Source organism: Neodiprion fabricii, chromosome 1, assembly GCF_021155785.1.
Source record: "Neodiprion fabricii isolate iyNeoFabr1 chromosome 1, iyNeoFabr1.1, whole genome shotgun sequence".
Classification (NCBI taxonomy): domain Eukaryota; kingdom Metazoa; phylum Arthropoda; class Insecta; order Hymenoptera; family Diprionidae; genus Neodiprion; species Neodiprion fabricii.
Genome location: NC_060239.1, coordinates 37,888,462 through 37,904,090, shown reverse-complemented (window position 1 = coordinate 37,904,090; position 15,629 = coordinate 37,888,462). Strand labels below are relative to the sequence as shown.

The 15,629-nt window shown below is 41.0% G+C and overlaps 1 protein-coding gene across 1 annotated transcript; it reads right to left on the bottom strand.

The window, feature by feature from the left end:
• Positions 1-215: 215 nt before the first annotated feature.
• On the bottom strand, positions 216-15,568 carry LOC124187923. The gene is given in 14 exon segments (XM_046580101.1): positions 216-859; positions 3,618-3,795; positions 4,616-4,870; positions 4,932-5,021; positions 5,126-5,245; positions 9,475-10,818; positions 12,375-12,461; positions 12,463-12,579; positions 12,668-13,166; positions 13,252-13,459; positions 13,542-13,718; positions 13,835-14,658; positions 14,847-15,186; positions 15,437-15,568. Coding segments are annotated over 13 exon segments (4,329 nt in total). The 5' UTR covers positions 15,083-15,186; positions 15,437-15,568; the 3' UTR covers positions 216-665.
• Between the last annotated feature and the right edge of the window lie 61 nt (positions 15,569-15,629).

The window sequence follows — 15,629 nt, the reverse complement described above, 5'->3', positions numbered from 1 at the left end:
CAATACACACACTCTCCACACTAAATCCGACCAATCAGAGCTCTGATTTTCACGCATGCACAAAAAATATAACGGCGTCGCAAAACTGCTGCCACCTGACGGATGCCGACGCTGTGAAATAACCAAACCAATCTCTAAATGAGCTTGTATGCTATCATTGGAGGATTAGGGTTGCGTTATCCGCGATTAATTAACATAAGAAAAATAAATTAATGTTAGTTTTTTTTCTCACTAGTTTTATTATTCTTTTTTCAAACAACAACCGACTCTACCCAACCAAAAATATTCGTCTCACGTTCAATGCGTCACTCGTCGTCGCGTCGCAGTTACTATCTTCCGGCTTTGCTTACATTGCATTTACTCGTCAATCTGCATGATCTGCGTGCAACACACCAGGTTTTGTAATATTGTGCAACAATATTCTTAACTCTATTTACTATGTTTGGTTTGCTTCGACGTACAGGATGATCTCAATGGATCCTGTATTCTTACGACTCTCTTATATATAGTATAAACGTTTATCGTCTTCGATTAACATGATTACATATATTTGTCTAAAACGTATTATGTACTATTGTACTAGCATAAATATTCAAATTCTGATATTAGTTGTAAGTATATAATCGTATTAGTGAACTGAAGTGAATGTAATATGCATCTCTTCTTCATTTCCTTCTTGTTTTTACTCCTACAGAACGTCTGATCCTCTTTTTATAGTAGGAGCCATTGCAGTGCGGTTCGTGTTTGAGCAAAGCGTCATTTCTGAAGGTTCTTCCACAAGTTCGACAAGGCTTCAACGAATTAAGATGATTTTCCCATATCCTATGAAATGTTGCGATAAAATCGCAATCACCTTCGGCTGAAAATAAAAATATTCATCTGTAGCCTACACAAAATAACGTCAGGAATTCTTATAGAAATAACAAATAGTTATTCAAACAAATAATTTTTTTTTTCTGCAAAGATATATGTTATATATTTTTTCAATTCAATACATTATGCGTGTGTACATAAGCGGTTAATAAATATTCATATAATTGTGATTGAATTTAAAAAATCAGAGGTAAAACAAAATATCTTAAACACATTCAAAAGGTGGAAATGGTAAAGATTTATTCCCGTCGAGTTTTGCGAATTCGCATGATTGCGCACGCATATAATGTACACTTTACGTGAAGTTACTATTTCTGTTTATCCTCTTACGTTAATGATTTTTCAATTTTTTTTTTCTCGTTATTTTTTTTTTTTTAATATTGCTTCTCCTTTTTCACTGTGCACAGTTGTGTGTATTAAACTCTGTGTTCTATACCGCTATGTGCGTATCACTCAAAACACCGTGATCATCACGCTTATCCATTCGTGGACTCATTAACATCCAAACGATCCGATCATTGCAAATGTAAAATAAAATAACACAGGACCAATTCTGACCGTGTACTTGGATGCCAGATATTTATTTCGATGCAGTGACATTCCTTTATTGCTGCATCACAACACGGCATGGTCATGGGTATAACAAAAAAGGTGCCTACACTGATAACTATTGAATGTAACAGCTAATTCTCGAGCGTGTTCAAGTGCCTGATTTGAAAAACTTAAGGTAACCGCAATTATTTTCGGAGGCGTTGTACGGTCGAAGGGTTATTTATATATTTGCAGCGAAAGTTATATTCTTCGGTGTTTTGAATTTTCCCGCCTCAGCCTTCCTCGTGTCATGCGGTTGGGAAGTGTTACGCCTATGCCGAGGTGTTTATGTATGTACAATTGTACGGTAAACAATAGCAGATTTAGTGAAGAAATTCAACGGGTTCCTTTGCAGCCACGTTCGTGAATGGCGACACGGTCAGGATTAAAGGTCCGTCCGCACCGTTTACAAGGAACCAGCTGTCCCAGGTGGGATCGCCAGTTCGCTTCCGCTGTAGCTGCGTAATCGATCATCTTTACCCCGGCTTCATCATCTGGAAATAAAAATTCAACCCTACTTACATCCCCGCTTGCGGTTTAATTTTCTGCGTATTTCACCATTCCCAATTGTCCCAGCCTGACGGTTAGAGCTCCACACGCTAAAAAATCTGTATATGCTATACGAACGTTCAAATAATGAACTCTGCAGCTACGACAGGAATTTCAAATCAATAGGATCAATGTTGGATTGGGTATCGGGGAGTGAAACTCGTTTAACGACGACTATAAAATGCTCGAATATTATATGGTTACTAGAGAGATGCGTGTGAGATGGGAAGAATTTAAAGTTAAAACAAAGAATCTATAACGTACGGTTAACGAGGGTTATCAGATATTTTTCGATTTCCAAGAAAATAACTGCCACTCAACAGCGATTTAAAAGCAAATAAGCCTGCCTAGAGGCAACGCGACGATCTGAAACAGGGGACGGCTGCTTTTGGGGTAAATAATCGATCCCGCAGGTAATGGGCAATGGTCGAAGCGGAATGAAAGAGAGAGAGGAGAATGTCGTTGACCCTGGGATATATCGTTGTACCTGCGAGTGAACTCCACTGATATTTACCTGGGGCGTTACTTCTTATTTTCTTCTAAGAGGGGACTCTTCCGAAATATCGATAACACCGAATTTTTCGTTTTCGAAATAGCTAAAAAATATGTGATCATTTTTTCATGATTTCAGATGAATCAATTTTTTTCGTCAGAACATATATTACCGTGATATAAATCCTGTTGGAAAGAATTCTTGATCACATCTTTTTTTGTCATTTCAAAAACGAACAACTCGATATTATCAAAATTTCACTGGTGTTCCCTCTTAATGGTATACAATTTATATTGTCAAAAATTATGCTGCCTGGTAGCGATTACAGTATCACGCGGACAGGCCTTTATTAACGACCTGTGATAGGATTTGAGCAAACTTTAATCAAAGACGTTTTAAAAAACTGGAATTTCCCAAATGAAATTTGTTAACGCCATGCTATCCTTACGATCCTGTCCATAAACCACGTAGCAAGTTTGATGGGGCGGGGGGGTTGATAAAGTTACGCTAGGTTGCATAGGGTGTCTTATTGTTGGTCTACGGTACATGGTTTTACAATTGACGCACTCTAATTGATTTCTCCTCGCGTAATATATTATCTTTTTTACAGTCACCGATTTCAATGACGTATCCACGCAATAGGTACACTTGAAACTTGGCTTTATTATCACGAAAAGACGAGTACAATTCTTTACCTACGTTCAAAAATGATTTGCATGCATGACTAGTCTCGCAATTTTCTCCTTCGGTTGTTTTAGAATAATATAAATTAAAAAAAAAAAATAATTGCTTCTTTTTCAATTTTTTAATGTATGACTTTTTTAAAAAAACCAAGTGCCTTTCAGTAGAGGAAAGGGGGAAAGGGGGGAGGAGGCTGAGAAATGTATTCACGATAGACGACATGAGGTGAGGGGGAAAGTTCAAAAGTATCCAAAATAGAGCTACGTAGTTTATGAACATCATCTTGAAGATTTTGGAAATAAAAACAAGACCTTCGTAAGCGAAGTATGTATTATCGACTGCTAGGCTTGAATCCCATTAACGATCAAAAGAAAGCACTCGAATCGTTGTAACCTTGACTTATTTGCGGAACCATAAGAATTAGACTTACAAGTAAATACGATATCCGGTTTTTCTGGTTGCTCTCGGCGCTGACTAGGGGGTAGCTTATCGTTTTCTATGTTCCATTTCCTAAGGCACTGTGGTTCATGGATGGCGATACTGGTAGAGCCGAAGTCTCTGCCGCATATGTAACACGTGACAGTTTTCTTCTGCGATATAAGAGTATCCTGCGACATAATGAAAAAATATATTATATAGTTGATTTTTCACTATTAGCTGGAGTTACACCGATCGTGAGCAGAGGAGAGAGTTATCGTTCTACCGCCCGTGTTGTTCTCTGGTTTAATTGACACTGCAGCAGGTTCCCATTCGCATGAAACTGTGCATGGGGTAATCGATAAACATATATGAATCATTAAACCAGGAAATAATACAGCTGCTATTACAACCTTAAAAAATCAATAAATATCATGTCCACAGTGCTTACTGGCTTTGTCCATACACGTTCTTTTACTACGCAGAGCTGTGATCGGAAATCGATTTTCTTTCTTCTTTTCCTTTCTTTCATTGTACCGCGACTCGTAATTATTATTTTTCCTCAAATCAGGCCTTTGCTTAAAATCAGGAGAAGAAGTAAAAAAAAAACTGGCCGAAAGTCGTGTCCTCGAAATAATTTGCCAAGTCTGTTTGAAATTAAAAAATTGACATACTCTTCCCTGCTCATCCTTGCATTATAAGTGTTGAACTCTTAATTGTCCCATACTAACATAAGCTTGTTGGCTTTCACATGTCGGAAGCCTCCTTGTTTATTTTCATTCTCGTATCTATCAAAGGCGAAATACGCTGGCTATACACAATTGTTTACATACAGGACAAATCACAGACAACACAACAAAGTTCATATTAATTGTACATACATCATACGACATACAATGTGTGATTTCACAGGTGTAAGGGAAATATAAACGTCGTCTTTTCTTAGTGTTTCAGCGGAAACTGGGACCAAAATTAGCGATTCGAATTGTTCCTGCAGCGTCGTTGACTCACCGGGGATGAGCTTGAAGAATTAGTTGGAGTTTTCTCCTTCTTGCGCTGCGGTGGAGGTCGGCCTTCGTTTTCCACCTGCCAACGCTTCAGGCACTGAGGTTCGTGGATCTTTATGCTCCTGGTTCCGAAACTTCGACCGCATATGTGACAATATACCATCGGTGACTCCCTCGGGAGCGATCCACCCTGAGGCCCTGCAGGCTGTCGATCCTGGCGAATTCGTTCCTCAGGTTCGTCTTTTTGCGTCGAAGACTGCTGGACAAAAGGATGTGTTTCAATTTTGGAATGCAAAATACATATAACACTCGGTGTATACCTTCTTTTGCACTTTGCAGCTCTTCTCGTGTACCGGCAAACGGTCTGGTAAAAATGTTCGTCCGCAACGGGAACAGGGAAGCAGCTGAGCCTACAAAAGTATGTTTATGACGATATGCACGTGAGTTAACAACAATTATGAAATTGTAAACCTGAATAACCCCGTGAAACCACCGCAGAGAGTGATCACCATACCTGGCTCTGTTCCCATGCGACTTTGTTCCAATCCTGATGACCCGGTTGAGTTTGGGGTCTTTTGGGGGGTCCGGAACGTCTTTGCCACGGTGGTAAGGCATTGTTCTCTCTTTCCCATTTCTGAAAGGCAAATTCGGATGTGAGATATCGCCTGTACTTGTAGTTGACGATCTTAAAGGGTAGGCAATAAACTTTGTCATTGCGTGATCACAGTTTAAGCAGATCGCGCATTCGTCATGCATCCCTTTCGAGACCAAGAATGTAGAACAGTTATGATACGAGAATAGCCCAACGGCGGGTATAATGTATGAATTAGCATGACCATTAATTCTGACCAACTGTTGCTCGCAAACTCGTATGGGATAATTATACGGGCTACTGACGATGGATTTATCATCGAATATCTATCTACCGAGCACCGTACTTCGGGTATATCATCGGACGATGTCCTGTACCGCCGTACTGACCATGGTCCGTCCATGAATTTACATGACTAAACTTGGCACCCTAGACCTTTGGATTCAGGTTAAATAGGAACGTAATAGGAATTAATACCAAAGCCTCGACAGGCACCTTGAGCTCCTTGTCAAGCGAGTACGCCAAGCTCTGTAAGCTCGGCACTGGTTACATTCCCTACTGAAAATGACCATGTCTTAAATCATATGGTTAACTGTAACATCCTCTAGAAGAAAATGACGTTCGCCGATTTCGTGAAGAGGAACTTTATACTCCGAATTTCCGAAAACTAAGTATTCCCACGCTTTTTCAACTTCGGTTATTTACCTTTGTGACCATTTTCAGGACCCAAGAGGTCCTGAACAGACTCCGTCTTCGGCTGTAAATCCCTACAAGATTTTATTGTTAAATTTGATGAGCCGGCGCTGATTAAGCTCTTGCAGATGTTGAAACTTCCGCCTTTCTCACTATCGGTCGCGAGCTTTTTTCGGGGTCTGATAAGCGACGCACGTGATTGGCGAAATGAAAATACAAAAATGAACAACGTACGTCAATCATCTATTAGCCTGCAGAGAAATTAGAACCGTGATTTCTTTGTGTGCTCCATTTTTAAAGGTAATTATTATTATGATAAGCATTCATTTCGCAATGAATGACTGCAGGTCGTGCAGTATTTCCAACCTTGAGACCTTTGCCACACGCAAAGCGGTGAATTAACGAGTGATCGCTGATACCCGGTCGTTTAATCTTATCTTCGTATTCATTTTATCGAATTTCCTGGTGCGTCCGATGCTTCCTGACTCAAAATTGCTTTTCATGTCATTTTAATTTCCATGGTATCAATTGTGTCTTTGTATTTCGCGTTAGGCTGTGTAGTATCTTTGTAAAATGTAGGATTTTTACGACTCCAAGTTATCAAAGTCAAAGCTACTTGACTGTACATATTTAGTCTGTATCAGAGGTCCACCTGATACCCATATATTTATAAATAAAAGTCCCAGCACTTTTCTTACGTGTATACAAAATCGATATACACCGCTACGGCTTTCGTGCGAATTAACGCAAGTATTAAGCAAACTGTACACTATTTGGTACAATGTGGTTATACGCTAGCGTTGTTGTACGCGTATAGTAGAAGTTTAAAAAAATGTCGTTCCATGGTCTCAAGTAATTATGGTGACTTAGGTTTACAATGATCCTACGATTTGAATTACACCAATCGTAACACAGTGATCCTTCGTTTATTATAAGTACCATTTTCTCAATACTTATACATATACTTATTACTTATTATGGTGAACTGTTTTTTTAACTCTATTTTTTAAGTACCCTTCGAAAAGTTAGTTTTTAGCCTCAAACGATGCCACGTGAAACCGGACCTCGGCAGCAAAATTCTAAAAGCTTCCTTATCCGGTTTGAATTTTTCAAATAATCTAACCGGAAATATCTCGAAAACTATACAAATTGGGAAATTGTTTTTAGTTTCGTTTTGTAGAAAATCAAATTTTCTATAAAAAAAACGTCTGGATTACTGTACAACTAAATGTTCATCTTGTATTCGATACGAACGTTTAAATTTGAGTGCATTGAATAAATGAATGAAGATGTTTATTACCTTGAAAATTTTTATCTCACCCCTGTTCTAGGATGATAAAAATAATGTCACGTAGTAGTCACGACATTTTCAAAGACCGTTTGATATATCTACAAAATGAAACCAAGCAAAGCTTCCCAGCTTGTACAGTTTTCGAGATATTTCGGTTAGAGTGTTTGAAAAATTCAAACCGGATGAGGTACCTCTTAGAATTTTGCTACCGAGTTCCGGTTTCACAAGACTTCGTTTGAGGCTAAGAACTAACTTTTCGAAGGGTTCGTAAAGAAAAAAAAAGGCGACAAATAAAACCACTTTAATACTTATAATACAGACCTACAATGATCTAACGAAAATATTGATCGCTAAATAGCGTCGCGTCGCATACGCGCGAGTAAAGTAGACCATATATTATTCATGGTCCGTTATCAGGCGAGGAAAAATTGACAAGGGTTAATGTAGAGAGATAGGATATTTTTTTTTTTTTTTTTTGTTGTTTCGGTGAAGGAAAATAATGCACGCGAATCATAATGTACCGCGAACTGTCTGCAAACGATCCATAGGTATAAATACGTACAATATCTGTGGCCACGTGAAACCGAGCGGAGTTTGCTGTTGAACGAATAAGGCGCGGTTTCAATGCCACGGTTGGCAAATTACCGTAATCACAATCTAACGCCCGACCCAGTGGATATTTCGAGTAGTATTCGTCATTCGTTACATCTTACATCGTTATGAATCCGATTAACTTTATATACCGGAGACAGAAGTCTACATCTGTACGTCTCTGACTTATGCATGTAGTAATGCCTATTTATAATCCTGCGGACATATGTTAGCATCGATTTTTCTGTTGTACAATATTCGCATCGTCAATAAAAGTGACGCAATACGAGGATTGAAACAAAAAGTTGTTTGCTTAAATATATGCGCTGTATAAGTAGCGTGGAGGAAGAGTGGATGAATTTTAGCCTTTGGCAATATTCCGCGTTTTTGAATCCGAAATTTCATTTCAACTTATTTCAGCATGCTTCGCTTTTATTTTATTTTAAATTCGTTGAATTGATTTATTATAAATTTTTGATTTTGTAACAGTTATTGCATTAAAATCCATGTCTTCTACTCATGAATGTTTTGAAATTTCCTATACGTCATAATTCACACCTTCTCAAGTTCATGGTCACTTTCAGCTCTGTTGGTCGTTTGTAGATATGTATTCGTGATTAGTAACGGGTTATCATTCTTATCACCTTCAATCCAACGGTGCATGTCGTATCAATATTTACATGTAGCGTACACGAGTATTTGCTGCTATATATATCGTATAATCTATAGTCCCGATATTTTAACAAGAACATAAAAAGTATGCATACTTTATCTGAAACGGCGAACTCATTTTTATCAAGATATTTTTGCAACTGATATTGTTAATTTTTAAATATATGAGTAATGTCCAACAGCTGCGAACCATTCCCAGATGCATACACCACTACTGAGTCTAGGTAAGTATTTTGTTGTTTCAACTTATGTAGAGTTATTTTCTTACATTTGTATCTCAAATTACAACTAATTAAGAAAGTTGATCGAGAATTTGATACAACACGACAATCACGATATGAGACACGAAAGGGTGGAGTAAAGTTCTCAAGTCACACCTCGCGTTTTCAAGAATTTCTTTCGGCTCCGTTCTCAGACGAATCCCTATTTATTTTATCATTTTACCAGGCCACTGACTGATAAAGTCATTTTCACTATTCAGTTTTTGCAATAATTACAGCTGCCATCACGTGCGATGCTTTGTCATAATTGAATCGTAGGATAATAAAAATGGCGGCCGAATGTCTGTTGCTCATCTCACGAAGAATCAGAAAAAGCTGCTTTCGTATACAAATGCGGAACTAGTAATCGATCAAGTCACAATAAGTTGGAAAAATGTTTGGTCGAAAATTGATTACCTGATTGATAAATGAATAATAATATTAACCCTTCGTTCGCCGCACCTAGGTATATTTCTACTAACGCCGTTGGCCAACTAGCAAGAATTCGTCCGGGACTGTTTTTTACTTACTTGGGGATGAGCAAAAGTTTAAAAAAAATTGAGATAACTAGTTTGAAGTTTTTTTTTGATATTCGGATAGTCAGAATAATAAAATATTAAATCACGCAATAAATAAAAATTAATAAACAATAAGAAGTCGAGTCGAGAGATCATTCCAGAGGAAGTACGACTGGAAGAATTCTTCCTGAGCGTCCAACGAAAGATTAAGAAATTGACTCGTTCACTATTACTTTTAACTCTTACCTCCAGGCATTTCGGTTCGTGAATGGGAAAGCTAGCGGTGCCAAATTCCCGGCTGCAAATGTAACACGTAACGGATCTCGGTCCTCGTTTAGGCGAGAGCTGAGCTGCAGCGGTTGTAGATTGCAAAGGCAAGGAGACGTTGCCCTGGGAGTCTTTCTGTTCCTGACTGGATTGCCGCGAGTTCTTTGTCGTCTCGCCCTTCCGTTTCTCGCTTCGAAAATTTAGAGCAACGGGCTTTTGAACGCTCTTCGGCACGGCGTTGACCTTGGCCTTGTGGTTGGCGTTACCATCGCGAACCTTGACCGTGGCGATGGCGGGTTTCGTCGGGTGGCTGTGAAACCGTTCGGGTTGATCCGATCGGCCGCAGGTTTTGCAGGGTTCCGGGGCCGTGCGGGTGGGGCCCGTAAAAAGCTCGACGTCCGACTTGATCGACGTCTTCGACGACTTCCGCTTCGATATCGGCAGAGCGGGGATCTTCGGCGCGATGTTTCCGGGGGCGGCAGTCCGCCGATTGTTGTTGTCGTCGGCGCTGATCCGTTTGCCGTTCGCCAATTGGCTCCGTTTCTTCATCGCGTCGATCAGCGACGTGTCTCGACCGTCGCAAGCCTCGGAGTCCGTCAGGGGCTCGAAGCTCCTCCGCTTCTGTCTGACCAGCGATATTATCCCGGAGTTCGAGGGCGTCGCGACGCTCGATCTGTCCGATCGGTACTCCCTCCTCGATCCGGACGGATTGACGTTCAGACTCTGCCTGCGCCGCTCGACTCCCACGCCGGCGTGCATAAGCTGAATGTGCGTCATCGAGTCGCAGAGTAGCTCCTTGCTCAGCATCGACATATCGAGCTTGTCGATCAGCCGAGGGTCCAGAAAGCTCGGCTCGTCGAGGTTCGCCGTCTTGGGCCGTTCGAGGGAGGAGCTTGAGCCCGTCGACGAGCTTTTCTTGAGCTTGGGTGGCCAGGTGTTGGCGTTGCTTCCGGTAGACTTGAGCTTCGAACGGGGGGCGGGTCGCGTGCTCGCCTCATTTCCGGAGTAACCGTCGAATACGTGAAGGTCGTCCTTTGTCACGAGGAAGGTTTTTTCCGAAATGAATTCGGACTCTTTGTTCCGGTTCTTCCACCGCATTTTTTCCCCGTGCGGTAAATATCCGAGATTACCGTTCTCCGAGCAGATCGAGGTCTCCGAATTCTTTCCCCGTGTTACAGAACCGGAGTTAAAATCCGCCGGCTCCAGCTTAGCGGTGGATCCGGCATTCAGACCTCTTATCAAGAAGTCACGTGCATTGCGCAGATTTTCCCGCTGCGTCGACGGCGATGATCGTTTCTCGTTTCGGGAATTCGTGGTTACAAAGGTTCGATATTATCCCCTCTGGGCCCCGTTAATCTACCTTCATCCTCATCGGTTGACACTCGCCGGCCCCAAACTCTCTCGTATTTTCCTCCCGCTCTCCTCCTCACCCTGCGGTTATTTCTACCGAGATTTATCAGGCAAATACATTCGTGGTCTTGTATTTTAATTTATGGATTGACAGTTTCTCACACTCGTGTCTTTTGTCGCTCAATTATTGTACGAGCCTCAACGAATCGGTGGCAATGACTTTACTGTATTTGCATGCGTAAGGAAACCGGCGCGGGATCTAATTGCTATTATATCGACTTGACACTTTTCTTCGGTTCTACATCACCTCCGGTAACATTTCGATCAGTTCAATTATCCCGATTCTTTTTCACTACGATTTAATTTCAGATGCGGCCGGATATTATGATTCGTTAACAGGGAAACGTTCAAGCCTTACTTTCACTCATTTGATAATATAATCTTCGTAGTTTCGGCGTGTCCCTTAAAAGTGATCGAATTTTCTTCACTACTTTTACGTCGTGTATTATTGTTGAGCATGTGTACATATATTTTTCTCTCTCTTAAAATTAAGCGAGAACTTGGAATGGATGAACAAAAGTGTGAACAAGGAAGTATAACAGTTGGAATATAATCCGAGGCTTCCTTAGAGGTAAAATTGTGCGCTTGGCGCGACTGTTGGGCAGGTGCGTCACGCGTGGACTGAGGTCCGTCGCTTTTACTTGGGGCGTTGGAGCTGCTTGATGTGGGGAAAATTGATGCGGTCGCTCCGAGACCCCTGGTACACACCTTCGCGTCGCGATTGTGTTTGTGTAGGCGTTGATCGATCCAACGGCGACTGTTAACAAACGTTTTTATCGTTCGTGTGCTGAATTTGACACTCGGTGTGTAAACGTGAGTATATTTGGAATAGCCGCCGCGCTTTTGCTTCGGCAAGCTGTTTAACAAAGCCTTCCATTCGATCACACGACCTCGGCCCAAATTTTTCCGTCAAATAATATAAAAGTTGAAAAGAAACGTATCATTGATTGATACGTCAGGTATTGTTGAGACGGCCGAATTTCGGAAAAGAATAATATTTGTTTTACACAAAGTATAGGTCCCGTTCCTGCAGTTTCAATAGAAGGAACACGAAAACAATTAACGAGATGTTGTTCGTTTATTTATGTTTCAACATTTAGATATTTCTAATCGACGATGTAAACATTATTATCCTCGTAAATATGGGTCAAATTCTCGAAGTACACTTTTTCATTCAGGTGTCTTTGATTTATGAATATTCATTACTGTTACCAAACATCCCGTTCGAGTTGAGCATCGAAGTTTGCGTAGCTAGTGAGTGGTGATAACATTTCTGAATGCGGGTATGTCGTACAATATAAATCAAATGGGTCAACAGGTCGGCATGAAAATACGAGGGTTTAAACCTAACTTTTCACAATATGCACAATTAATATCCTGAATACTAAGATATATTATGTGGCTATGTACAATGTGTTCGAAAACACGGAACTGAAATTTTAGATCTTCAAAATTATCAATCAAAAGACTTTTGCTGTGAATTTTTCATCTTCGGTAACGGTATCTCTTGAAGTGGAACCACAGCTGGAATATGTTGTTGTGAAATTGGCAGCGAAATCCGCGCTTGTAAGAATACTCCCACTCTCTGTTCACTATCTTGAAAGCTATGTCTTCGTAAGGTGGCCCAGCGTGAAACCTCAGATTTGCAAAGTCCTTGTTGTCTGTGCACGGCGTCTGTAAAGCACGGCAAATCATTCCGTTAGTCCATGATTAAAACAGAGGAGTTCATTAATTTATTTCCCTTAAAAAAATAAATAATCACCAAGAAATATTCCGGCGTTGTGTTCTTGTCGATCAGATCTGGATAAAAAATATTGAATTTGTAACCCTGGACGATCTTCGGTGGCGGATTGTCCATGTCGTAGTGCGTTTGGTTGTATTTGTTCCATTCGAAACCGGTGTGGACCCTGTTGAAATACCTCGGCTTCCTGGGTCTGTATTTGTCGGACCAAAGGTAGATTTGCGCTTCGAGGGAAGATTCAACGCTGAACTGGGCCTCGTCAGCTCCCATGTTCTTCCGAGCCTCTCTGTGCATCGCCTGCTCTTCCGCACTAATTACGTTCTGAACCTTCCGTCCGGTGTTGAGAACTTGACTCCTGGCATACTCTAAACGTTGACTGTCTTCTTCCTCCAGAGTTATCAACGTCCCTGGTTCTAGTTGAGATTGTGTCATATACTTTGGAGAGTAGCCACCTGACTCGTAATCATTAAAAGACTCGGACAGCATATCGTCAGCAGCACTTTGGTTCTCAGCTTCAGCTCTGTAAACATGGAAAATAGAGTTCAGGATTTGATTTATCGATCAATCAGGGAATTGCAAATAGCTAGCTGGTTAAAATCACTTACTCAGATTCACTTTCATCGCTATTTTCTGCAGCTGCAGTCACACTTGTCGAAGGCTGCTCATCCTGTTTGATGGAATGTTCGCTGGGGGCTACGGAATCGTCAGCTTCACTTTCGGTCTTTACTACTCCTTGCTCTGCCTTCAGGACCTCCAACTTCTTCCGCAAATTCTCCTGATGACGATCCCGCAACCTTGCTCTAGCCATGTGAGCTGTTATTTATGTATGAAAGTTAGTACAGAGTTTTATTGTTATAATGAATACGGAATAGCAGGACAATAAATAGAAACTGACCTTTAAGCTGCGAAAGAAGACTTTCCCAATAACCGATATCAACGCCCTCAGGCTTTCCGATAATTTTGGATTCTATTTGAAGCTGCAAGGCTTCTAGTTGCGTTGCAGTTTTTCCTTTGAACACAGCTGTCACATCCTTAGCAACCGATGCATGAATGCCTTCTCTTCTGCCGACAGCTGTAAGAATTTAAGAATAAATGTTTTGGAGGAAGTTTGAAAAAGGAAATAGATATATGGAATAAGTGTGAAGTGTATTCATGTGTCTCCATAGAGTACTTAAGAACACAACTTACCAGCTTCGTACTCCGATCTGTCCATTTTTCTGAGTTTGTGCAGCTCGTCTTCCACGATTACCGTTATATCGTTCCAGTAATCAAGGTTTTTCCCTCTTTCCAGTTCTTTGTATACCTTAATATCTTCAATAAGGTCTTCCAAGTCCTTAATTTGGAGTCCTCTCAGATACGTGTAAGGCTCGTGCATTTCAACAGCGTCGACTTCCTCTTCGGCGCTAATGTACTTGGCCAGGAGATCGATCGGCTTAGCCCGACCGTCTTGAATTCTAATTCTAGACCTGAGTCTTGCTTGCTCTAAGTGAAACTGGTCCTCTTGCCTGGCCCACTGTTCTAGTTGCGCAGCCTCTTTTCCTCTCTGAAGCAGAGCCATTTCTTCTTCACGTTGCTGCCTCTCCAGCTCCCTTTCTTGTCTCCTCTTCTTTACTTTCTCCAACTCCCGTTTGTTCTCCTCCTGCTTGTGTCGGTTTCGGGTCTCCAGTTCTTCTCTGCTGACCCCAATTAAGCCTTCTTTTTCGAGTTTCTTGGACCACACGAACGTGGATAATAAGTTCCCATCTCCAAACGGATTATCGGTATTCGTATAGTGAAGGTAATCGTTGTCCCACCCCATCCGCTCTTTTCTCTTGCGCTCTTTTGCTTCTTTTTTCCTTAAACGACGTAGTCTCTTTTCTTCTGGAGTCTCTGTTGCTTTCAACATTTCCTTCTGATTTCTCCGCTCCTCATCCTGCTTTTGTCGTTGCTTTTGTAGTTTTTCCAACAGCTTTGTTGAGTCTGCCGAAGAGGTTGACGCATCTGACGAGTCGCTCGACGACGAGGATGGTGTTCTGGAAACAAATGAAAATATAAAAATATTAGTGAAATAACATACGGCAATCTAATATTTGGGTAAGGTCAGAGACGTCACGAAAACAATGTTGGTAACTAAGAGGAGAGTGAAGTGAGTTTGGAAGCGATGAGAGACCATTGAAAATAAAAATGAGGTAACCTCGAAATTTTATCAACATATTATTACCTCTTGCGATTTTTGTGTTTCGCCGACTTTTTTCGCTTAGGAGACTCGGACCGTTTCTTTTTTTTCGATTTCTTTTTTGAAGCATCGTCTTTTTTCACAGATTTATGCCTGGATTTCGATGCCTTTCTCGAACTACGTTCCCCATCACTAGTGTATTCATTTCGCCTGAATCTTTCTACAGACCTTTTTCGTGATCTGTCACTCGATTTTGAATCGTGATGATTATTTCTGTTCATTTCAGTCGATAATAGTAATAATTAAACAATTTATGAATAATGAATCATAAAACAGGTTAGAGCCAGTATTTGAGGTTAAGTTAGGACTACGACACAATCACGGCCAGCCCCCTGCAACTAGATCGAGCGAAAAAGTAAAAAGAGTAACCTAGTATGTCACATAATTTTAGTTCTTATTGAAGGCGCTAGTAGTGCAGTTGCACGCGTTGCACCACTGTATCAGTGGGTTGCACTCTGTAAAGGCCGTAAAGGTAATCGCGCAAACCGTGCAACTGTACTACTAACGCTCTCTACCGAGTGTGACAACATAGACTCGTTTTCTGAAACACGGAGTGACAGGGGGCTGATCACGGCACACACTGACTGTAGGTATGCGTTCGTAAACTATAACGAATGTTAGTGAGCAGATCAGCTGAACAAAAATCTGAAGTTTACGGACGCAATCAGGAAGAATTGAAAGCCGAGACGCTTGTTCCTGGCGTCGCAGCTGCGGCTTAAAGTTTACAGACAGCTGATTCCGGTCAAATTAAAATTTCAAATAAGGTTT